Source organism: Lithobates pipiens, unplaced genomic scaffold (genome assembly GCF_037356315.1).
Source record: "Lithobates pipiens isolate NorthernLeopardFrog02 unplaced genomic scaffold, aLitPip1_a1.2 Scaffold_13, whole genome shotgun sequence".
Classification (NCBI taxonomy): Eukaryota; Metazoa; Chordata; class Amphibia; order Anura; family Ranidae; genus Lithobates; species Lithobates pipiens.
In genome coordinates this window covers 541924021-541948224 of record NW_027507718.1, presented here as the reverse complement: position 1 = coordinate 541948224, position 24204 = coordinate 541924021, and the positions used below count along the sequence as shown (strand labels likewise).

The window sequence follows — 24204 nt, the reverse complement described above, 5'->3', positions numbered from 1 at the left end:
GTCGGGATTTTTAGACAAAAAGGATGTCGGTAAGGGACATTTCAAAGACAGATGTAAAAAAAAAAAACACAACTTTTTACATACTGTCCCTGGTTTTACTGAGGCTGGCAACCTTGATGGGGCCCCTAGTGGCCTGGGGCCCTCGGGCAGTGCCCGAGTTGCCCAATGGTCAGTCCCCGCCCCTGGTCTTGGGGGTTTTCCATTGAGCCAATTGCTGAAGAAGTGTAAGTTTTAAACTGTGTGTGGGCTGTCAGGCCTTGTTTGTTCATGTTGTATATTTGTCAGTGCCAAATTTGATAAATAAAACTTAAAAAAAAAAAAAAAATAAGATTTGAAAACTTTTTATCATCTCATTTATATCATTTGTTTAATACGTTTTGTTGTTTATTTTGTGAATGAATCTCAAGAAAATCCTAAGTCATATAATGATACAAAAGTTACTTTATTGAGTATCAGAAGGACATTGGATGGTATTTAGTTGGAGGCAACAGTCTGGTCCACCCAGGATCTGAGGGCGGTGACGCGGGCGTAGACTCCGGGAGAAGATGGAGAGCAGGAAGAGCTGCCCCAGGACACAACGCCGGCCAGGATCCAGGCTCCGTTCCTCTGGCACACGAGTGGTCCACCAGAGTCACCCTAAAAAGGAGCAAAATGAAGAATTACAGAAGAGTTCTCACTTGCCGACAACACAACACTTATGCGCTACGGCAAAGAGTGGTGTACTTTATCACTCTCCAGGGCCGGATTAAGAGCATCATGTGCTTGGTGCTGAGGATTTTGGTGGTCCTTTTAGGGGGCATCCTTCTGTGTTTCTAAGAGCGTGCGTTGGCATGAGCCCAAACTCCAAAGGGCACATGCAAACAAGAGAAGCCTGGCATTTGATTTGCCAGGTTGCTATAAGGGCTGTGCATTGGCGTGCACTCTGAGCTGAAAGAGTGCAGCCAAGCAGGCCTAACACTATGGAAGCCCCAGATTTCTGCAAGAGCCCTGCATTGGCGTGCACCAGGTCTCCCTTAGGACTGCTGATGTGGCGTCCATTATCAATCCCACCACCCTGCCCCAGGCGGTGCATGCGGAATGCAGGGCCCGTCAGGGGAGAACTCTGTTGGCCCATTGCTTTTCATAAGCAGTGTGTTCTTTTTGGGTGGCTGGGCCTATTTTAAGGTAGGGTCCTGGAGCTGCAGCTCCAATAGCCCCTACGTTAATCCAGCCCCGTCACTCTCGTGCAGCATGTGTGCATCCATAGACGTCTAAAGTTTCTGTTCTGAAAAGTACACTTGTTGCGTGCTTACACATTGACTGGACCTTCGTAGAAAGCTCCTCTTCTCTAGTTATGAACCGGGAGCTCCTGAGACTGCCTCGTGATCAGGTGACCATTGTGACAGCCAATCACATTGGTCAAGTGGTTAGTAATCCCTTCCTGTCTTTCGAGGCGTAAATGCCCAGTTCAAGGGATGTACGTCTGGGTGCCAATGGGGGTTAATGTAGCCAAAACTATGGAGCCATGACATATTATTATTTACTTACAATAGGACATAACTTCTACCTAGAGTTCTATTCAGTATATAAAGAAATGGAACCAGTATTTGGATCATGAGACCCAGAGCTATGCAGTTCCAATGTTGTTCTTTAGATGTTAACATACATTTGAAAGAAAAGCCATAATTTATGAAATATTTTATTGGTTCTGGCAGAAAGGAGGTTTGGGAGATTTTATGAAGGGAGCCATTGGATGGCAGTAGAATTTTGACAAGGCTTATGATCCTTTCCATCTCTATGTAGACTAATACAATTGTTGGAAATGTACTGTAAGCCCTTGTAAACACGATCGGAGATTCCGATGGAATGTGTTCTGATCGGAGCGTTTTGTCGGATAATCCGACTGTGTGTGGTCTCCATCGGACTGGTTCTGTCGGAATATCCGTAGGACCAAATTTTCCAACTTGCCGGAAATATTTTCCGGCAAAATGCTCCGATCTGACATACTCCGATCATGTGTAGAGAATTCCGATCGGTCAAAGTGCCACGCATGCTCAGATCAAATTCCTACATCAAAGCTATTGGCTACTAGCCTGAACGTAGTCCCGTCGTAACGAAATAACGTCATCACGTTCTGAACGATCGGATTTTCCGGCAACTTCGTCCGACCGTGTGTATGCAACAGTTTCGGACAAAATCCGTCGGACAAAATCCGACGGATTTGGTTGTCGGAATCTCCGATCGTGTGTACAGGGGCTAAGATGGCCTGGATGGATGACATCATTTCCAGTTTTTGGACTTTTTATGGTCCACGTAAGGTCATCTACACCATGATGGCACTGCTCAACCACAAGGCCAAGCTTGGTGCCATCCCATATAAAGTATTCTTTGACAAAAGAAACTCAACGGGTCTCAGAAGGGAACTTGAACTCTGGAACAAATCATGAAACACAGATATGAACTATTAAAGGGTCTAAAAGAATTCCTCGCCAGTTATTTTCAACAACGGTGATGTTCAGAAGATTATTTACTATATGAAACAGAACACAGGACCATAAATGGTGGAGCAAATCATTCAGTATTCACTAATTAAGTTTAATTTAATATCTAATCCTATGATATACCAAGACAGATGTGTCTTGCCTACAGTCAGGCATGGTGGTGGGGGTGTCATGGTCTGGGGCTGCATGAGTGCTGCCGGCACTGGGGGGCTACAGATCATTGAGGGGACCATGAATGCCAACATGTACTGTGACATACTGAAGCAGAACATGATCCCCTCCCTTCAGAGACTGGACCGCAGGGCAGTATTCCAACATGATAACCACCCCAAACACACCTCCAACACCATCACTGCCTTGCTAAAGAAGCTGAGGGTAAAGGTGATGGACTGGTCAAGCATGTCTCCAGTAAGGATGAGCCCAACACCCCCCCCCCCCCGGTTCGGGTCGCACCAGAACCTGCGAACAGACCTAAACTTTGTGTGAATTTTAGAACCCTATTAAAGTCTATGGGACTCGAACGTTCACAATCTAAAGTGCTAATTTTAAAGGCTAATATGCAAGTTATTGTCCTAAAATGTGTTTGAGGACCCGGGTTCCTGCCCCAGGGGACATGGGCCAATGCAAAAAAAAAGTTTTAAAAACTGCAGTTTTTACTGAAGCAGTGATTTTAATAATGCTTTTAAGGACAATAACTTGCATATTAACCTTTAAAATTAGCACTTTAGATTTCTCCCATAGACTTGTACAGGGTGTTCCGCGGCTTTTTCGAATTTGCCGGCAAACACCCCAAATTGTTCACTGTTCGGCGAATAGGCGAACAGGCAATGTTTGAGTCGAACATGAGTTCGACTCAAACTCAAAGCTCATCCCTAGTTTCCAGACCTAAACCCTATTGAGCAATTGTGGGACATCCTCAAACGGAAGGTGGAGGAGCGCAAGGTCTCCAACATCCACCAGCTCCGTGATGTCATCATGGGGGAGGGGAAGAGGACTCCAGTGGTGACCTGTGAAGCTCTGGTGACCTCCATGCCCAAGAGGGTTAAGGCAGTGCTGGAAAATAATGGTGGCCACACAAAATATTGACACTTTGGACATTTTCACTTAGGGGGTGTACTGACTTTTGTTGCCAGCGGTTTAGACATTATTGGCTGTGTGTTGAGTTATTTTGAGGGGTCAGGAAATGTACACTGTTATACAAGATGTACACTCACTACTTTACATTGTAGACAAGTGTCATTTCTTCAGTGTTGTCACTTGAGAAGAGAGAAGAAAAGATTTACACAAATGTGAGGGGTGCACTCACTTTTGTGGGATACTGTATATGTATAATAATCTATGTACGATTGTTAGGCTACACAGACTCTGTTCTGCTTCATATAAAGCGACCCACTTTGAACATTTTTGGACCCCTACGCTATTGCTCTGTTCAATGCGATAACTACAGAGAGCTAACACTGGTCAATAGAAAGTCTGCAGATCATCGTACCATGCAGGAGGAGGCACCGGAGGCACCAGCGCAGATCATGGAGGCCTGGATTCTCGTTGAAAAGTATCTCTGGCAGTCAGCGTTGGCCAGAAGAGGAAGAGACACCTGCTGGAGTTTAGCTGGCTTAGCTAGTGCTGAGAGAGAAAGTAAGAAGATGGGTTAACATAAAGGATGAACAGCAACTAACATATTTAAACTCTAGACATCTCTATGTACAGCCCTCTGTAGAAGTCTATATTATGGTCTTTTCGTTGTGATTGTTGTTCATACCAGACTGACAGCCAGCCAAAGAAGACCATGGTATGGCCATATCATTATCTTGCCTGTCCATAGTATGGCCAACCAAAGAAGACCACATTATGGCCATATCATTAGCATACCTGTCCATACCAGACCGACAGCCAGCCAAAGAAGACCATGGTATGGCCATATCATTATGATGCCTGTCCATACCAGACTGACAGCCAACCAAAGAAGACCATATTATGGCCAACCAAAGAAGACCATATTATGGCCAACCAAAGAAGACCATGGTATGGCCAATATCATTATGATGCCTGTCCATACCAGACTGACAGTCAACCAAAGAAGACCATATTATGGCAATATCATTGTCTTGCCTGTCCATATTATGGCCAACCAAAGAAGACCATATTATGGCCATATCATTATCATGCCTGTCCATACCAGACTGACAGCCAGCCAAAGAAGACCATGGTATGGCCATATCATTATGATGCCTGTCCATACCAGATGGACAGCCAACCAAAGAAGACCATATTATGGCCATGTCATTATCTTGCCTTTCCATATTATGGCCCACCAAATAAGACCATATTATGGCCATATCATTATCATGCCTGTCCATACCAGACTGACAGCCAGCCAAAGAAGGCCATGGTATGGCCATATCATTATGATGCCTGTCCATACCAGACTGACAGCCAACCAAAGAAGACCATATTATGGCCATATCATTATGATGCTTGTCCATACCAGACTGACAGCCAACCAAAGAAGACCATATTATGGCCATGTCATTATCTTGCCTGTCCATATTATAGCCAACCAAAGAAGACCATATTATGACCATATCATTATCTTGCCTGTCCATAGTATGGCCCACCAAATAAGACCATATTATGGCCATATCATTATCATGCCTGTCCATACCAGACTGACAGCCAGCCAAAGAAGACCATGGTATGGCCATGTCATTATGATGCCTGTCCATACCAGACTGGCAGCCAACCAAAGAAGACCATATTATGGCCATGTCATTATCTTGCCTGTCCATATTATGGCCAACCAAAGAAGACCATATTCTGGCCAACCAAAGAAGACCATGATATGGCCATATCATTATGATGCCTGTCCATACCAGACTGACAGCCAACCAAAGAAGACTATATTATGGCCATGTCATTATCTTGCCTTTCCATATTATGGCCAACCAAAAAAGACCACATTATGGCCATATCATTATCTTCCCTGTCCATACCAGACTGCCAGTCAGCCAAAGAAGGCCATGGTATGGCCATATCATTATGATGCCTGTCCATACCAGACTGACAGCCAACCAAAGAAGACCATATTATGGCCATATCATTATCTTGCCTGTCCATAGTATGGCCAACCGAATAAGACCATATTATGGCCATGTCATTATGATGCCTGTCCATACCAGACTGGCAGCCAACCAAAGAAGACCATATTATGGCCATGTCATTATCTTGCCTATCCATATTATGGCCAACCAAAGAAGACCATATTATGGCCATATCATTATCTTGCCTGTCCATAGTATGGCCAACCAAATAAGACCATATTATGGCCATATCATTATCATGCCTGTCCATACCAGACTGACAGCCAGCCAAAGAAGACCAGGGTATGGCCATATCATTATGATGCCTGTCCATACCAGACTGACAGCCAACCAAAGAAGACCATATTATGGCCATATCATTATCTTGCCTGTCCATATTATGGCCAACCAAAGAAGACCATATTCTGGCCAACCAAAGAAGACCATGGTATGGCCATATCATTATGATGCCTGTCCATACCAGACTGAAAGCCAACCAAAGAAGACCATATTATGGCCATATCATTATCTTGCCTGTCCATATTATGGCCAACCAAAGAAGACCATATTATGGCCATATCATTATCATGCCTGTCCATACCAGACTGACAGCCAACCAAAGAAGACCATATTGTGCCATGTCATTGTGATTCCTGCCAATACCCGACTAAAACTGATATTTTTCTCCAATTCTCTTGGAAATGTCTGATGGTTTTTCCAACTTATGAAACGTCTCTTAGCAATTTCTCTGTTAATTTTTCAAAAATTTCAAATAAGAATGAATTTTACCAAAGAATCTTAGCATAATACAGTGCTTTTAGTGGAGTTCCTTAATGTCAACAGTTCATTGGAACTTTCTAAGTCAAACTTTAGTGATCTGGAGAGATAAAAAGTGGAATGCAGGCCAAAGGAATGGTTATTGGTATGTCAGTCTTCATAATTAGACCCCAATGGCTGAAAAGGAAACCTGGGAAAATAATTGAAAATGTATGATAATGAGTTGTACCACCGAGTGACCATCCAATGTCAATGAAGAGCCACTTTAATAAAATGAAAAAGGGCTTTTGCCATTAGCCCACCAGTACAGGGGGCCACTAAGGCAATTACTGTCTGTGTTTTCTCTGGTGGGGGGGGGGATTTATCATCTCTTTTGGTCTTGATGTCCACTAGGACAGATAGTGATGGGGAATCCAAAATGTTAAGGTTGCCACTGGAACAGGTAGGACATTCTCCTTATTATAAGTTACTTTCACACTGAGGCACTTACAGCCACTACAGCGCTAAATATAGCGCCTGTAAAGCGCCTCTACTGTGTCTCCAGTGTGAAAGCCCACTGGAGCGTTGCGCTTGCAGGGCGGTCAAAAAAGTCCTGCAAGCCGCATCTTTGCAGCGCTGTAGGAGCGCTGTATACACTGCTCCAGGGGCAGCGCCGCCAAACCGCCAGCCAGGTGGTTTTAACCTTTTTTCGGCCGCTAGCGGGGGAGGGGGTTAAAACCGCTTAAATGACGGTAAAGCGACGCTAAAAATAGCACTGCTTCACTGCCTGCCCCACCCCAGTGTGAATGAAGGCCTCTTGAGCCCCCTAGGGAAAGAGAGCCTTGACTGATGGGGGCACGCCTGGGTGCATGACAAGGGGAACGATTGGTTGGGACACTTGAGTGAGTGACTTGTATAGCGCTTCCTATGCAAACTGAATTGCTTCAGGGTGATTTCTTGCCACCAGAGTCTATCTGTGGCTTTGCGTGGTCCTTTACCATGTAAGGTCCTGACACGCTTATAAACACATACAACATTGACCTACACATACACATATTAAGGCCAATTTTTTTTTTGTTTTAGACAAGGACTAATTAACCTACCAGCATGTCTTTGGAGTGTGGGAGGAAACCAGAGCACCCGGAGCTAGGTGAAAGTGCTAACCACTACACCACTGTGCTGCCCACTTGGGATGGGATGGGCCTGAGCTCAGGGAATGTGTGCCCCCAGGGAATTCTGGGTCTTTCGAAAGAGTCGTTTGGAAGAGCCGCCCCACCCTCCCACAGCTTTGGTTTTCTTGACCTTGTCAGCAGTTAAAATTTGCTGCAATGGGTTATGCCCTTAATGGAAAATTGGAAGTAGACTGTCTGTCCAGCACTTATGGTAAGGACAGGCCCCTACTTCCATCTTTTGGTTAAGTGCTCACAGTAGGACTGTGACTGGCACTGGTTGAATATGTTCACACATTATGTGTTGGGTTTTAATAAAGCTGTGACCTTGCCCTCTTGAACCTAATAGTTGTAAGTGTCTTATTTAATGGGGTAAATGGCAAGGGGTGGTGGGGGGACTTGATCCCATGGTGTTACGTTAATTGGGACCTAGGCCCATTGCTCCTCAGCAGTCGCCTTCAAAATCATTTTTTAGTAAGAGGTAACAGGAAGTGAAGGGCAAAGCCACAAACAACGTTTTGGTTAAGAATACACGTTAATGGAAAAAAGGAATCAATTAAAGTGTTACTAAAGCCAAGGGCCCACCAAGGCAATTGCTGTCTGTGTGTTCTCTGGGGGGATGGGGGGGGGGGGGGGGATTAATTGTCTGTTTTGGTCTTGGTGCTCATTGGGACAGGAAGTGATGGGAAATCCAAAATGTTAAGGTGGTCACTGGAACATGAAGAGAGCAGAATTGTTTAAGAGGAACACAACTATCTAAGAAGGGATTGTCCTTACTTTACAAATGATTCTTCAGTAAGAGGTAACGAGGAAAACATCAACAAAAAATGTTTTGCCTAAAAATTCACTTGGAGACGGAAGACAAACAATGTTCTCAGCTCTACCCTTTACTGTGAATGCCTAAAATACAAAAATTCCCCAAAAAAAGAGTATTGTCCATAAAATGTTATGTGGAACTGCCCATATAGATGCCCATATAGATGCCCAGGATGTTGGGTCAAAACAAGTTTCCTGGAAGTGTATGAAACAGGTGACTGTATTCCAAGGGGAGTGCGAGGCTGAAATGTTCAAAGAAGGCCTGTGAGACCCACGCGGCACTGCACAGAGCCTTCACCGGCCTCACACTTTCTGATCATTAAAACTGAATTGCACCAAGGGTGGGCTTGGCGCTTCTCTCCCCTCTACTTTACCAATTAAAGTGGCTCTAAAGTCAGATATTTTTTTTTTTAACTTAATGCATTCTATGCATTAAGATAAAAAACCTTCTGTGTACAGTAGCCCCCCTCAGCCCCCCTCAGCCCCTAATACTTACCTGAGTCTATCTCGATCCACCGATGTTGCACAAGAGTCTCGCCTGCCCCGGGACTCTCCCTCCTCATAGGCTGAGACAGCAGCGGAGCGCCCTTGGCTCACACTGCTGTCAATCAAGGCCAGTGAGCCAATGAGCAGAGAGATGGGGCAGGGCCAAACCGCGGTTCTGTGTCTAAATGGCTGCACAGAGCAACGGCTCGGCTTGGGTGCCCTCACAGCAAGCTGTTTGCTGTGGAGGGGGGGGGGGGGCACTCGGCAGGAGGGAGGGACCAGGAGCGCCTGTGAGGGACCCAAGAAGAGGAGGATCTGGGCTGCTCTGTGAAAATGCACTGCACAGAGCAGGTAACGTATGACGTGTTTGTTATTTTTAACCACTTCGCATCCCGCCCATAGTCATATGACGTCCGCAGGAGGGATCTGGGGGGGGCGAGCACGCCGCCGGTGGCTCGCGGTGTCACTCGGGAGCCGATGCGTGCGCCCGGCGGCCGAGATGCCAGCCGGGCACCCTCAATTGCCCATTAACCGAGCAGGACCGTGGATCTGGGTGTGTAAAGACCCAGATCTACGTCCTGTCAGGTGAGAGGAGACTGATCATGTGTTCCCAGTACAGAGGAACACCGATCGGTCTCCTCCCTTTGTGAGTCTCCTCCCCCTACAGTTAGAATCACTCCCTAGGTAACACAGTTAAGCCTTTGATCGCCCCCCCCATTAGTGTTAACATTTTTACAATAATTAATGCATTTGTATAGCACTGATTGCTGTATAAATGTGAACAGTCCCAAAATGGTGTCAAAAGTATCCGATGTGTCCGCCGCAATGTCGCAGTCACAATAAAAATCGGAGATCGCCGCCATTACTAGTAAAAAAAAAAAAATGCCGTAAAACTATCTCCTATTTTGTAGACGCTATATCTTTTGCGCAAACCAATCAATAATCGCTTATTGCGATTTATTTTTACCAAAAATATGTAGAAGAATACGTGTCGGCCTAAACTGAGGGAAAAAAACGATTTTTTTTTTTTTAATTGGGATATTTATTATAGCAAAAAGTAAAAAATATTGTGTTTTTTTTTTTTTTCAAACTTGTTGCTATTCTTTTGTTTATTGCGCAAAAAATAAAAACCGCAGAGCTGATCAAATAAGAAATCTCTATTTGTGGGGAAAAAAATTTGTGTACAGCGTCGCGTGACCGCGCAATTGTCATTCACAAACTGAAAATTGGCTTGGGCAGGAAGGGGGGATGTCCTTTATTGAAGTGGTTAAATAGGAAGAAAATTAGACTTTAATAGAAACAATATTACATTTTAAATCATATTTGGCATTATAACTATAAGGGCTTATGTACACTGCAACTCAAAAAAAAAAAGCTGCTTTTACGGGCATTTTACGGGCATTTTACGGGCATTTGAGCTTTTATTTCAGCTTGAAGGAACTTGTATTTTTTTTTTTTTGGGCTCTTGCACGTTTTTATTGAGCTTCTTTGAACATAAGCTCTGTGTCCCCTCAGACTGCTCTGTGTCCCCTCCGCCGGCCAGCAACTAACTGTGCTTTTAGCCTTTACAAAAGCTTCCCTCGACCGTCAGGGCCACATGCACGAGCCCATGGTTGCCCCCCCCCGTGGAGCAGAACACACAGAGCAGCACACCTATGCCCTCTAGTGGGCAAAAAAATTAAAAAAGCATTGCAAGCTTTTCAAAAGCTTCCTTTGGCTTGTGCAGCTCTGGGAAGAGAAACATAGAGCAGCAAACCCATGGCCTTTAGTGGACAAAGCAAGCATAGCGAGGAAAACGTTTATTTAACAAAAAAAAAAACATGTCAGCCTAGATACAACTGTTGCAGGGGAATAAATAATAATTAGACCCTGGTTTTTCACAGGGCCACTTACAACTCCCACCGCAGGACAATAGTCTAAGCCAGAAGTCCAACCTTCGCCCATCATGGTGGGTTCTGTCACATGGACCTTCAAGGACTGGGTACCCTTTTAGCATGAGGGTCCACTCCCTTGGACCTGTACAGCACCTTGCAGGAATGCCTTTATGGCGGTGGGTTCTGTCACACGGACCTTCAAGGACTGGATACCCTTTTAGCATGAGGGTCCACTGCCTTGGACCTGTACAGCACCTTGCAGGAATGCCTTAAGGGCGCTGGGTTCTGTCACACGGACCTTCAAGGACGGGGTACCCTTTTAGCATGAGGGTCCACTCCCTTGGACCTGTACAGCACCTTGCAGGAATGCCTTAATGGCGGTGGGTTCTGTCACACGGACCTTCAAGGACTGGGTACCCTTTTAGCATGAGGGTCCACTCCCTTGGACCTGTACAGCACCTCACAGGAATGCCTTAATGGTGGTGGGTTCTGTCACATGGACCTTCAAGGACTGGGTACCCTTTTAGCATGAGGGTCCACTCCCTTGGACCTTTACAGCACCTCGCAGGAATGCCTTAATGGCGGTGGGTTCTGTCACACGGACCTTCAAGGACTGGGTACCCTTTTAGCATGAGGGTACACTCCCTTGGACCCGTACAGCCCCCTGCAGGAATGCCTTAAAGTGGTTGTAAACCCTTACAAACCACTTTGACCTACAGGTAAGCCTAGATTAAGGCGTACCTGTAGGTCCAAGAAATATCTCCTAAACCTATACGGTTTAGGAGATATTTACCCGAAGACAGCCACCGCTGTCTACGGCGCATGTGCCGTAGACAGCGGCGCGCAGGCGCACTGGGCAAGCCGCAGATCGTGGCGATATGCCACGAGTGTCGGCTCCCGTGCGCCGGAGCAGCGAGACCCGGAGGTCACTCCGGGATACATGGCAGCGGCGAAGAGGAAGACGGAGGACCGCTTCGGGGGCTTTGTTCTCAGGTAAGTTATTCATAATGAGCTAGTATGCTATGCATACTAGCTCATTATGCCTTTGCCTTACAGGGTGTGTTTTTTATTTTTTTTGCCTTTACTTCCTCTTTAACGCTGTGGTGTCCAGGAGGCACCAGCACCCGAAGGTTGCATTGCAGGCAAAACCTCGTTGTCGATCCTTCAATCTTCTTTATGAAGCCCGGGTACCATTTATCTTAGCATAGTAGCATTTTTTGAAATGGATCCGATCTAGAAATGCTGTCCCTTGGTTTTTTTAAAAACCTGTGCCGGGATACAGCATGGAAACTCAGAAAGAGCTCAACCAATGACCGTCCGCCATTTTAGAGCTCAAAAAAAGCTCACAAGCCCGTAGGAGCCGCTTCTTTGAGCTGCAGTGTGCATGAGCCCTAAATATAATTTCACCATTGAGGCTTGTAACAATTTGCAGGCATCCCTTACATAGGAGCCACTGCCTAAGCTACCCCGGTGCAGAAAGCATGACCCCGATCCTAAAATATTTGTTGAGTCTCACCAACTAAAGCTTCAGGATGACCACAACAGGAGAAGAGGACCGCGACATATGAGGTATGCCCTACAATCTTACATGACGATTATTAGAACATACTTTATATGCCCAAGGCTTTAACTGATTAATACTTTGTATGTTTGAAGAACATCTAATCTTCTTACTGGCGGCATCGGTGTATCCCCATCCGGTGGTGAGGCATCTTTCTCCTCCATTGAAGACTTCAGAGGAAGCAGCGAGACACACGGGGGACACGCGGTCATCGAGGGTGGCGGGGCTGGAAAGCTTGATCAGGGCGATGTCGTTGACCTTGGTCTGGGCGTTGTACTGCGGGTGTCTGAAGAACTGAGAAAAGTTATAATAAGGATTCACGTTTTTCATAGATTTTTGATACGTCAGAGTCTACTACTGAACTTCTCAGTTTGTAGTTTGCCCAGGGGCGGACTGACCATTCGACCACTCGGGCACTGCCCGAGGGCCCCCGGGCCACTAGGGGGCCCCATCAGGGTTGCCAGCCTCAGTAAAACCAGGGATAGTATGTAAAAAGCTGTGTTTTTTTTTTTTACATCTGTCTCTGAAATGTCCCTTACCGACGTCTAAAAATCCCGAGATTATAGCTGCCCCACCTCTCCAGTACCTTCTCAGCCAATAGAAACATGTCTGTGTATACTGTGTGTACATGTCTGTGTATACTGTGTGATTGTATACTGTATGTGTGTATACTGTGTGGCCCCATAATCTCTGATTGCCTGGGGGCCCCATAATCTCCTATTGCCCAGGGGACCCCGTGGGTTGTCAGTCCGCCCCTGAGTTTGAGCCAGACCCTGGAGAAAAGAGAGAAGGGGAAAAAAATTCAACATTTCAGGGTTGTAAGAACCTAATTTCTTAACCACTAGGGATCCGCGCTATAGCCTAATGACGGCTACAGCGCGGACCTCCTTTGCCGGGACTATGTCTATTGACGTCGTCCCATGCACAAGCGGCCTGCGCGCCCCCCTGAGGGGCACGAGGGGCGCACGGCGCGCTCTGTGATCAGCGAGTCTATGAGACTCGCCTGATCACTGATCCGAGCAAGGGGTCGATCCCGACCCCTTACCACGTGATCAGCTGTCAGCCAATGACAGCTGATCACCTGACACAGCAGAGCCGGTAATCGGCTATTTTTCCTCCTCACGCTGATAGCGCGAGGAGAGAAAAAAAAAGCCGATCACTGGCGGCCAGCTTATCAGTGCCCACCTGCCTCCTGCCAGTGCCACCTAACTAATAAAAAAGTGCCCCCCCATAAGTGCCACCCATAAGTGCCCATAGTGCCACCCATCAGTGCCCACAGTGCCACTTATCAGTGCCCAAAATCTGCCTCAACAACAGTGCTGCACCCCATTGCCACATATCCGTGCCCATCAGTGTCATCTACCAGTGCCCATCAGTGCCGCCCATCAGTGCCCAGCAGTGCCACCTATCAGAGCCACCTATCAGTGCCCATCAGTCCCATCTATCAGTGGTACCTATCAGTGCCCCTTAGTGCCACCCATCCGTGCCACCCATCAGTGCCCAGCAGTGCCACCTATCAGAGCCACCTATCAGTGCCCATCAGTCCCATCTATCAGTGGTACCTATCAGTGCCCCTTAGTGACACCCATCCGTGCCACCTATAAGTGCCATCTTATCTGTGCCCCTCTTTGCCCATCAGTGCCGCCTTGTCTGTGCCCATCAGTACTGCCTTATCTGTGCCTATCGGTGCCACCTTATCTGTGCCTATTAATGCCACCTTATCTGTGCCTATCAGTGCCCACCAGTGCAGCCTATCAGTGCCCACCAGTGCCGCCTCATCAGCGCATTTCAATGAAGGAGAAAAATGACCTGTTTGCACAATTTTATAACAAACTATTAAACATGATTTTTATTTATTTTTTTATTTTGCATCTTTTTTTGTTTGTTTAGCAAAAAATAAAACTCCGAGCTGTAATTAAATACCACCAAAAGAAAGCTCTATTTGTGGGGAAAAAAATGATAAAAATGTCATTTGTGTACAGTGTTGTATGACCGCGTAATTGTCATTCAAAGTGCATCATCGCTGAAAGCTGAAAATTGGTCTGGGCAGGAGGGGGGTTTAAGTGCCCAGTAAGCAAGTGGTTAATGACCTCCTACTTTTTTGAGGAAGGGGGTACTGACACCCCCCGAAATGTTGGGTTCTTCCGCCTCTTCCTCTCGCTTATTTTACCAGGGTCTGGATCAGCTATCCTTTCCATTACCCTAATCTGGGCACTGAAGGCCTGTATGTATTTCTAAACATCAGCTGCTATATGATTTAGGTGGTGCTCATTGTACCTACCTACATAGAGTAACATGGATTTTTTTTATTGGTTGGATTTAACTGCAGAGCGAATACCTACGCTGTATTATGCTTGATGTGACGTGTCATACTTGGATATTTGTATCATTATATCTATATATCTAATGCAATTTTATTGCTAAAACCTTTTTGCTATGTTGTGTGCTTACTTTATATATATATATTTAACATTACACTACAACCATGATCACCAGAGGCTGAGGCGCTATGGTAGTTGTATTCACCACAGCTGGAGATCCAAGGCGGCCCACCCTGAGGCTAGATGATGATAATGATGGTGGACCTCCTCCGGCCAGGAAATGAGGTTGGTTTTATCACACTTGTTATACCTTCTAATGCACATTGTGAAGAGCTCACAGTGTGCAGTGAGCTCAGAGTAAGTGATGTCTGTCCAGGAGAGGAGCCGCTACAACCGTGCAAGACTGAAGAGAAGGCCGGAGATCAGAGCTAGAAGCTCTCTTGCTTTAGGATGGGGGAGCAAACAAAGCCCCATTTATAAGACCATGTGCAGTCATGGAACGCGCTCCTAGTGCCTAGATGACCCCTCCTCTGGTAAATCAGAGGATTTATACATGGAGATCATATCCCCCCAATTTATTTATACATGGAGATCATATCCCCCCAATTTATTTATACATGGTGATCATATCCCCCCAATTTATTTATACATGGAGATCATATCCCCCCAATTTATTTATACATGGAGATCATATCCCCCCAATTTATTTATACATGGAGATCATATCCCCCCAATTTATTTATATATGGAGATCATATCCCCCCAATTTATTTATACATGGAGATCATATCCCCCCAATTTATTTATACATGGAGATCATATCCCCCCAATTTATTTATACATGGAGATCATATCCCCCCAATTTATTTATATATGGAGATCATATCCCCCCAATTTATTTATACATGGAGATCATATCCCCCCAATTTATTTATACATGCAGATCATATCCCCCCCAGTTTATTTATACATGGAGATCATATACCCCCCAATTTATTTATACATGGAGATCATATCCCCCCTTATGTACTTATACATGGAGATCATATCCCCCCCTTATGTATTTATACATGGAGATCATATCCCCCTTATGTATTTATACATGGAGATCATATCCCCCCTTATGTATTTATACATGGAGATCATATCCCCCCCTTATGTATTTATACATGGAGATCATATCCCCCCTTATGTATTTATACATGTAGATCATATCACTCCTTATGTATTTATACATGGAGATCATATCCCCCCCTTATGTATTTATACATGGAGATCATATCCCCCCCCCCCTTATGTATTTATACATGGAGATCATATCCCCCTTATGTATTTATACATGGAGATCATATCCCCCCCCCCTTATGTATTTATACATGGAGATCATATCCCCCTTATGTACTTATACATGGAGATCATATCCCCCCCTTATGTATTTATACATGGAGATCATATCCCCCCTTATGTATTTATACATGGAGATCATATCCCTCCTTATGTATTTATACATGGAGATCATATCCCCCCTTATGTATTTATACATGGAGATAATATCCCCCTTATATATTTATACATGGAGATCATATCCCCCTTATATACAGTGGTGTGAAAAAGTGTTTGCCCCCTTCCTCATTTCCTGTTCCTTTGCATGTTTGTCACACTTAAGTGTTTCGGAACATCAAACCAATTTAAACAATAGTCAAGGACAACACAAGTAAACACAAAATGCAATTTGTAAATGAAGGTGTTTATTATTTAAAGGTGAAAAAAAATCCAAACCATCATGGCCCTGTGTGAAAAAGTGGTTGCCCCCCTTGTTAAAACATACTATAACTGTGGTTGTCCACACCTGAGTTCAATTTCTCTAGCCACACCCAGGCCTGATTATTGCCACACCTGTTCACAATCAAGGCATCACTTAAATAGGAGCTGCTTGACACAGTAAGGTCCACCAGAAGATCCTTAAAAGCTACACATCATGCCGAGACCCAAAGAAATTCAGGAACAATTGAGAAAGAAAGTAATTGAGATCTATCAGTCTGGAAAGGGTTATAAAGCCATTTCCAAAGCTTTGGGAATCCAGCGAACCACAGTGAGAGCCATTATCCACAAATGGCGAAGACATGGAACAGTGGTGAACCTTCCCAGGAGTGGCCGGCCGCCCAAAATTACCCCAAGAGCGCAGCGACGACTCATCCAAGAGGTCACAAAAGACCCCACAACAACGTCCAAGGAACTGCAGGCCTCACTTGCCTCAGTTAAGGTCAGCGTTCATGCCTCCACCATCAGGAAAAGACTGGGCAAAAATGGCCTGCATGGCAGAGTTCCAAGGAGAAAACCACTGCTGAGCAAAAAGAACATCAAAGCTCGTCTCAATTTCTCCACAACACATCTTGATGATCCCCAAGACTTTTGGGACAACATTCTGTGGACCGATGAGACAAAAGTGGAACTCTTTGGAAGGTGTGTGTCCAAGTATATCTGGCGTAGAAGGAACACTGCATTTCAGAAAAAGAACATTATACCAACAGTAAAATATGGTGGTGGTAGTGTGATGGTCTGGGGCTGTTTTGCTGCTTCAGGACCTGGAAGACTTGCCGTGATAAAAGGAACTATGAATTCTGCTGTCTACCAAGAGATCCTGAAGGAGAATGTCCGACCATCTGTTCGTGTACTCAAGCTGAAAGGAACTTGGGTTCTGCAGCAGGACAATGATCCTAAACACACCAGCAAGTCCACCACCGAATGGCTGAAGAAAAACAAAATGAAGACTTTGCAGTGGCCTAGCCAAAGTCCTGACCTGAATCCTATTGAGATGTTGTGGTATGACCTTAAAAAGGCCGTTCATGCTCGAAAACCCTCTAATGTAACTGAATTAGGACAATTCTGCAAAGATGAGTGGGCCAAAATTCCTCCAGGACGCTGTAAAAGCCTCATTGCACGTTATCGCAAACGCTTGGTTGCAGTTGTTGCTGCTAAGGGTGGCCCAACCAGTTATTAGGTTTAGGGGGCAATCACTTTTTCACACAGGGCCATGATGGTTTGGATTTTTTTTCACCTTTAATAATAAACACCTTCATTTACAAATTGCATTTTGTGTTTACTTGTGTTGTCCTTGACTATTGTTTAAATTGGTTTGATGTTCCGAAACACTTAAGTGTGACAAACATGCAAAGGAACAGGAAATGAGGAAGGGGGCAAACACTTTTTCACACCACTGTATTTGTACATGGAGATCATATCCCCCCAATTTATTTATACAAGGTGATCATATCCCCCCTTATATATTTATACATGGAGATCATATCCCCCCAATTTATTTATACATGGTGATCATATCCCCCCAATTTATTTATACATGCAGATCATATCCCCCCCAGTTTATTTATACATGGAGATCATATCCCCCCAATTTATTTATACATGGATATCATATCCACCCCCCTTATGAATTTATACATGGAGATCATATCCCCCCCTTATGTATTTATACATGGAGATCATACCCCCCCCTTATGTATTTATACATGGAGATCATATCCCCCAATTTATTTATACATGGAGATCATATCCCCCCCTTATGTATTTATACATGGAGATCATATCCCCCCCTTATGAATTTATACATGGAGATCATATCTCTCCCCCCCCCCCCACTTATGCATTTATACATGGAGATCATATCCCCCTTATATATTTGTACATGGATATCATATCCCCCCTTATGTATTTATACATGGTGATCATATCCCCCTTATATATTTGTACATGGAGATCATATCCCCCTTATATATTTGTACATGGATATCATATCCCCCCTTATGTATTTATACATGGTGATCATATCCCCCTTATATATTTGTACATGGAGATCATATCCCCCCTTATATATTTGTACATGGATATCATATCCCCCCTTATGTATTTATACATGGTGATCATATCCCCCTTATATATTTGTACATGGAGATCATATCCCCCTTATATATTTGTACATGGATATCATATCCCCCCTTATGTATTTATACATGGTGATCATATCCCCCTTATATATTTGTACATGGAGATCATATCCCCCTTATATATTTGTACATGGAGATCATATCCCCCCTTATATATTTGTACATGTTGATCATATCCCCCTTAATCTCCTCTTCTCCAGAGAGAATACATTCAGTTCCTGTAATCTCTCCTCATAGCTGAGCTCCTCCATGCCTCTTATCAGTTTGGTTGCCCTTCTCTGCACTTTCTCCAGTTCCCCGATATCCTTTTTGAGAACTGGAGCCCAAAACTGAACTGCATATTCCAGGTGCGGTCTTACTAATGATTCATTAATGGAAACTTACTCTGCTGATGGACTTGACTTGGATGGGCTCAGCATTGGAGGACTGGTCGAATTCACCCAGGACCACACGGTGGGACGTTCTAGATGAAAGACGAATATGGCAGGTCATTGGTAAATGGTTGGGTGTCATGATGACGATGGTTTTCCATCTCAACCTTATTCTCTCCATACATGGGGAAATTTTACATATCTGGCAGTGAAAGGTCACTTCTTCATAATAATTTAGTAAAGGGTACAAGACTATTCTACCCATGCTATATACATCACTCTACTTTCTACAAATCCTACCTTCACCATCTGGAAATAAAGAGAGTTAACAGATAGTGTCAATTGTATAAAAGCATCTATATAGTTTCCGGTCTGTAAACCAGAGGTTCTGGATGGACAGTTGGATAAATGGCTCTATATTTAGATGTATCCAGTCTATAAACCAGAGGCTCTGGATGGACAGTTGCATAAATGTTTCTATATTTAGGATGTATCTGGTCTATAAATCAGAGGCTCTGGGTGGACAGTTGAATGGTTCTATATTTAGGATGTATCCGGTCTATAAACCAGAGGCTCTGGGTGGACAGTTGGATAAATGGTTCTATATTTAGGATGAATCCAGTCTATAAACCAGAGGCTCTGGATGGACAGCTGGATAAATGGCTCTATAATTAGGATGGATCAGGTCTAAAAACCAGAGGCTCTGGATGGACAGTTGGATAAATGGCTCTATATTTAGGAGGTATCCAGTCTATAAACCAGAGGCTTTGGATGGACAGTTGGATAAATGTCTTTATATTTAGGATGTATCCGGTCTATAAACCAGAGGCTCTGGATGGACAGTTGGATAAATGGTTCTATATCTAGGATGTGTCTGGTCTATAAACCAGAGGCTCTGGGTGTACATTTGGATAAATGGCTTTATATTTAGGATGTATCCGGTCTATAAACCAGAGGCTCTGGATGGACAGTTGGATACATTTTCTATATTTAGGATGTATCCAGTCTATAAACCAGAGGCTCTGGATGGACAGTTGGATAAATGGTTCTATATTTAGGATGTATCCGGTCTATAAACCAGAGGCTCTGGATGGAAAGTTGGATAAATGACTTTGTAGTAGAATATTATCCTGTAAGACTCACGTGACTCCGCAGTGGGCGGCGGTGACAACCCAGAGACTGTTGATGATGGAGCCGCCACAGTAGTGGAATCCAGTGCTATCCTATAGAAGAAGAGTCATAAGGCCATTGCTTTATATACAGAACATTTCACCTACCCCATGAAGATTCTTACCCCCACATTGGAAAATTGAGCATAGCTATGGTCACAGAGGCGGACCTCCTAAGCTTAGTGGGCAGGAAGCTTTACAAAGTTGCCTAAAACTCCCAATATTCATTAAAGGACAAAGCTAGACGTAAGATGACAGGCAGATCTATAATATCACCGCATTGTATTTTTAACGCTGACCTCCAGGCAGATATAAAATACTCGAATTAATGTTGTGCTCTACTTATTAATTCATCATTAAATGCATTTGTTTAGAAGTTCCTGAATGTGACCCGGTATCAGATTTTATCAGTCTTCCTAGAAGAGGTCAATCGTGTGTGATAGAAGAGTCTAAGCCCCTTGTACACACGGGTCAGACATTCCGACAACCAAATCCGTTGGATTTTGTCCGTTGGATTTTGTCCGAAACTGTTGCATACACACGGGTCGGACAAAGTTGTCAGAAAATCCGATCTTTCAGAACGTGATGACGTAGTTTCGTTAGGACGGGACTACGTTCAGGCTAGTAACCAATAGCTTTGGTGTAGGAACTTGATCTGAGCATGCGTGGCACTTTGTCCGATCAGAATTCTCTACACATGATCGGACAAAGTCCGATCGGATAATGTTGTCGGAAAAAATGTTATAGTCCAGCTGGAAAACTTGGTCTGTCGGATATTCCGACGGAAACAGTCCGATGGAGACCACACACACGGTCGGATTATCCAACAACGCGGTCCTATCGGACATTGTCCATCGGAATGTCCGACCGAGTGTACAAGGGCTAAGTATTTATCTTTCCTGGAAAAAAAACACTTCTCAATTTTCCCTATAATCCCGCTTATTTCGGCTTCTCCTGGAGAAGAGGACCATCTATTCCGGACTTTGACGTTCCCTTCAGCTTCAGATCACATGACTAGTTGTCCAGGCGGTCAGGCGTGCTGCTAACACTGGAAGAAACCTAAAGCAGCACCTCCAGCCCTCCTATTGTTATTATTTATCCATGCCAGCAAGACTGTAGACTTTTCTTTTATTGGAATATTATTGGAACATCTATTTATCTTATTGGAACATTTTAGAGAGGTTCTGCCCTTGGGGATGGAAGGGGGGGGGCCTCTTCACATACCCTCCCCCTCTGATGTTTGACTGGCATCTACACGTACCTTCTCCAGTCACCTACTCAGGGGCATAACTATAGGGGGTGCAGCAGTCGCGACCGCAACTGGGCCCTGTGCTGCAGGGGGCCTATGCAGCCCCCTCTACATATGCTGATCACCCATCCAGCACACTGGATGGAGCCCAGGCCAACATGGATGAGTGCGCGGCCTGCAGCTTGGTCATGGTGAGTGAGAGGACCCCATCCCCTGCACACCATTTCTTATCTCCTCCATATCCCCCTGGGGACAGGGGGCCCCTTCTCACGTGGGGACAGGGACCCCCATCTCCCCTGGGGACAGGGTCCCCTTCTCACCTGGGGGCAGTAACTTCATCTACCCTGGAGAAAAGGACCTCATCTCTTCTGGGGACGGGAACCCCATCCTGCCTAGGGACAGTCCCCCAATGGGGCACCTAAAAATAAAAAATAAAATAATAAAAAAAACTACTGATGCCAGTGGTGGAACTACAGGGCTCACAAAGGTCATACCTGTGACCACGCCCTGGAGTTCCACCGCCAGACGGGCCCTGGCTGGGGTTCAGGGGGGCCCTTCATGGTTTCTTGCATCGGGGGCCCTGAAGGTTCTAGTTACGCCACTGCACCTACTGATCAGCTACTAGGTGCTTCTAAGTGCCATCTCCTGCTCCTTGATGTTCTTTAGTGAGGCACATCTTCTCACCCACCCGTCTCCCCTTTTCTTTTCCAAAAAAGGGGTTGTCACCTACCTCGGCCTTCTTCCACTTTGCTTTTCTAAAAGGGGCTGCATTACGTTAAATCTTTCCATTTAGAATTGAAAATTAAAACAGTGAAATTTTAAAGCTTTGTCCACGGGAAGTCCTAGACCTGAGGGATGGGGGAGGGGCATGTGTTTCAGCACAATGGATGGTATGACATTTGTAGGACTTAAGCCCCCCCCCCCCTAAATGCGTATTCCATAACCTTCCACCCATGACAGGCACCCCCCCCCCCAAACCCGATCCCTACCTTTAACAAACCACGGACAAGGTATGGAGTAAATGGCCAACCGGCCTTAATTTATTAACAAAAATATATACTTTAATAAAATACCATAAATAACTTTCAATTGTAAACATTCCCAGCCTTTAAACGGGTCATGGGTACTGGCATAACAACATACTGGTCACCGCGAATGACTTCCCACTTTTTGACCTCTTGACTTCCAGACGGAATCCCCTGTCTCCCAAACCATCGCAGTGACCAACCCCTTTTTAACCCTTCCAGGTTAACCCCTTGTAACCTGAAAGTACATTAACCACCCCCATCCCATGGATGGGTACAACAATCTTTTCTACCTGAAAACCTCCCCTTTCCAACTCAAAAATCCCCAAGTGCCGCCTGGAGCCCACCCCTATAACCCCCAACCAGACATACTCAATAAAACTAGGGAGGGTGGGTGGGAATCGCTTCCTCCTCCGCTCTCCGAGTGAAAGCATGGTACGCCGCTATCGCGTACCACCATGCCGTAGCTCCGCCTGACCCCCTACTCTTAAAGCGGCCCCCGAGGCTGCTTACTTAAATCGGAGGCAGGGCTGTCCCTGCACCTGTCATGCCGTCCCTGCGCTGAACCCCCCCCCCTCCCTTCAGGGGTGTATGGCTGCGGGACTCTCTTTCCGAGCTCACCCTAGAAATAAACATTAAAACCCAGAAATGTTTAAACAATTTAAACAACAAGATAAAAATGTGGTAAGAAACGATCATCGTACCTGAAGAGACACCTGCCACGGCCAAGAACCAGAGACAGCGTTTTCGCCGTTCACAACCCTGGCGTAGCCGGAGATGAAGGGATTTATGGCGGGAACACCGCAACCTGAGAAATACATGTTCTTATTATAACTGCCAGTGATACATTGTTACACATTACCATATAATACAACACAACGTCTGTTTGGTCATTAAAGCGGGATTCCACCCTAAAGTGGAACCTCCGCTGATCGGAACCCCCCCCCCCCCCTCCGGTGTCACAATTGACACCTTTCAGGGGGGAGGGGGGTGGAGATACCTGTCAAAGACAGGTATTTTCACCCACTTCCGGGCATAGACTCCCACGGGAGTCTACGCCATTTCCTGCCCTGCCGCGCTGTCTGCTGGGACACACACGGGTCCCAGTGACAGCGCAGAGATTTCCTATTGCGCGGCGCGGCTCGCGCATGCGCAGTAGGGAACCGGGAAGTGAAGCCGATTCACTTCACTTCCTGATTCCCTCACCTAGAATGGTGACTACAGCAGCCGAGAGCCGAGCGAACGATCGGCCTCGGCTGCCGGCATCGCTGGAACCCGGGACAGGTGAGTGTCCATTTATTAAAAGTCAGCAGCTGTCGTATTTATAGCTGCTGGCTTTTAATATTTTTTTTTTGGGCGGAATCCCTCTTTAAGTCAATTACTTATTATTATTGTCTCTAAATTGATCATATATATATATATATATATATATATATATATATATATACAGTATATTACAATGTACTACAAACATGTATGTGTACTCACCATAGGCTCTGTTGAGGAGGACCAGGCAGGACAGGACCCACAGTGTTGTCATTTTCTGATATTCTTGGGTAAGAGGACGATTGTCAGGTCTGTTCAGCTTATATACGCTCAGTCAGCCAATCGGGGGAGAGCTCCAGGCTTGTTATTAGGACAATTTTAGCCCTCCTTATCATGAAACCTTTGCCAAATCCAAATATCTTGCCAACGTGGGCTGGAGGAAAAGATATGAAGAAACAGGTGTTACAGGAGAACGTCACCTACCAAGACTCTCGCTGAGTGATGGAATCTATAATTTTTCCATGTATCAGAGTATGTAATTTCCATCGTATTGCCTAAAGAGTGGATTTTATTTATGATGAGGAACATCTCAAAAATCAATGGAATATTGTGGTTCTACAAC

General features: G+C 45.1%; 1 protein-coding gene across 1 annotated transcript; it reads right to left on the bottom strand.

Annotated features, from left to right (window-relative positions):
* Positions 1-423: 423 nt before the first annotated feature.
* LOC143975792 (chymotrypsinogen A-like) lies at positions 424-23923 on the bottom strand. The gene is made up of 7 exons (XM_077478324.1): positions 23805-23923; positions 23021-23124; positions 20017-20096; positions 18887-18965; positions 12333-12513; positions 3970-4103; positions 424-636 (listed from the first exon to the last, which is right to left on the bottom strand). The coding sequence occupies exons 1-7, from the start codon at positions 23854-23856 to the stop codon at positions 475-477; spliced, it is 792 nt and encodes a 263-aa protein (XP_077334450.1). The 5' UTR covers positions 23857-23923; the 3' UTR covers positions 424-474.
* Positions 23924-24204: the final 281 nt, after the last annotated feature.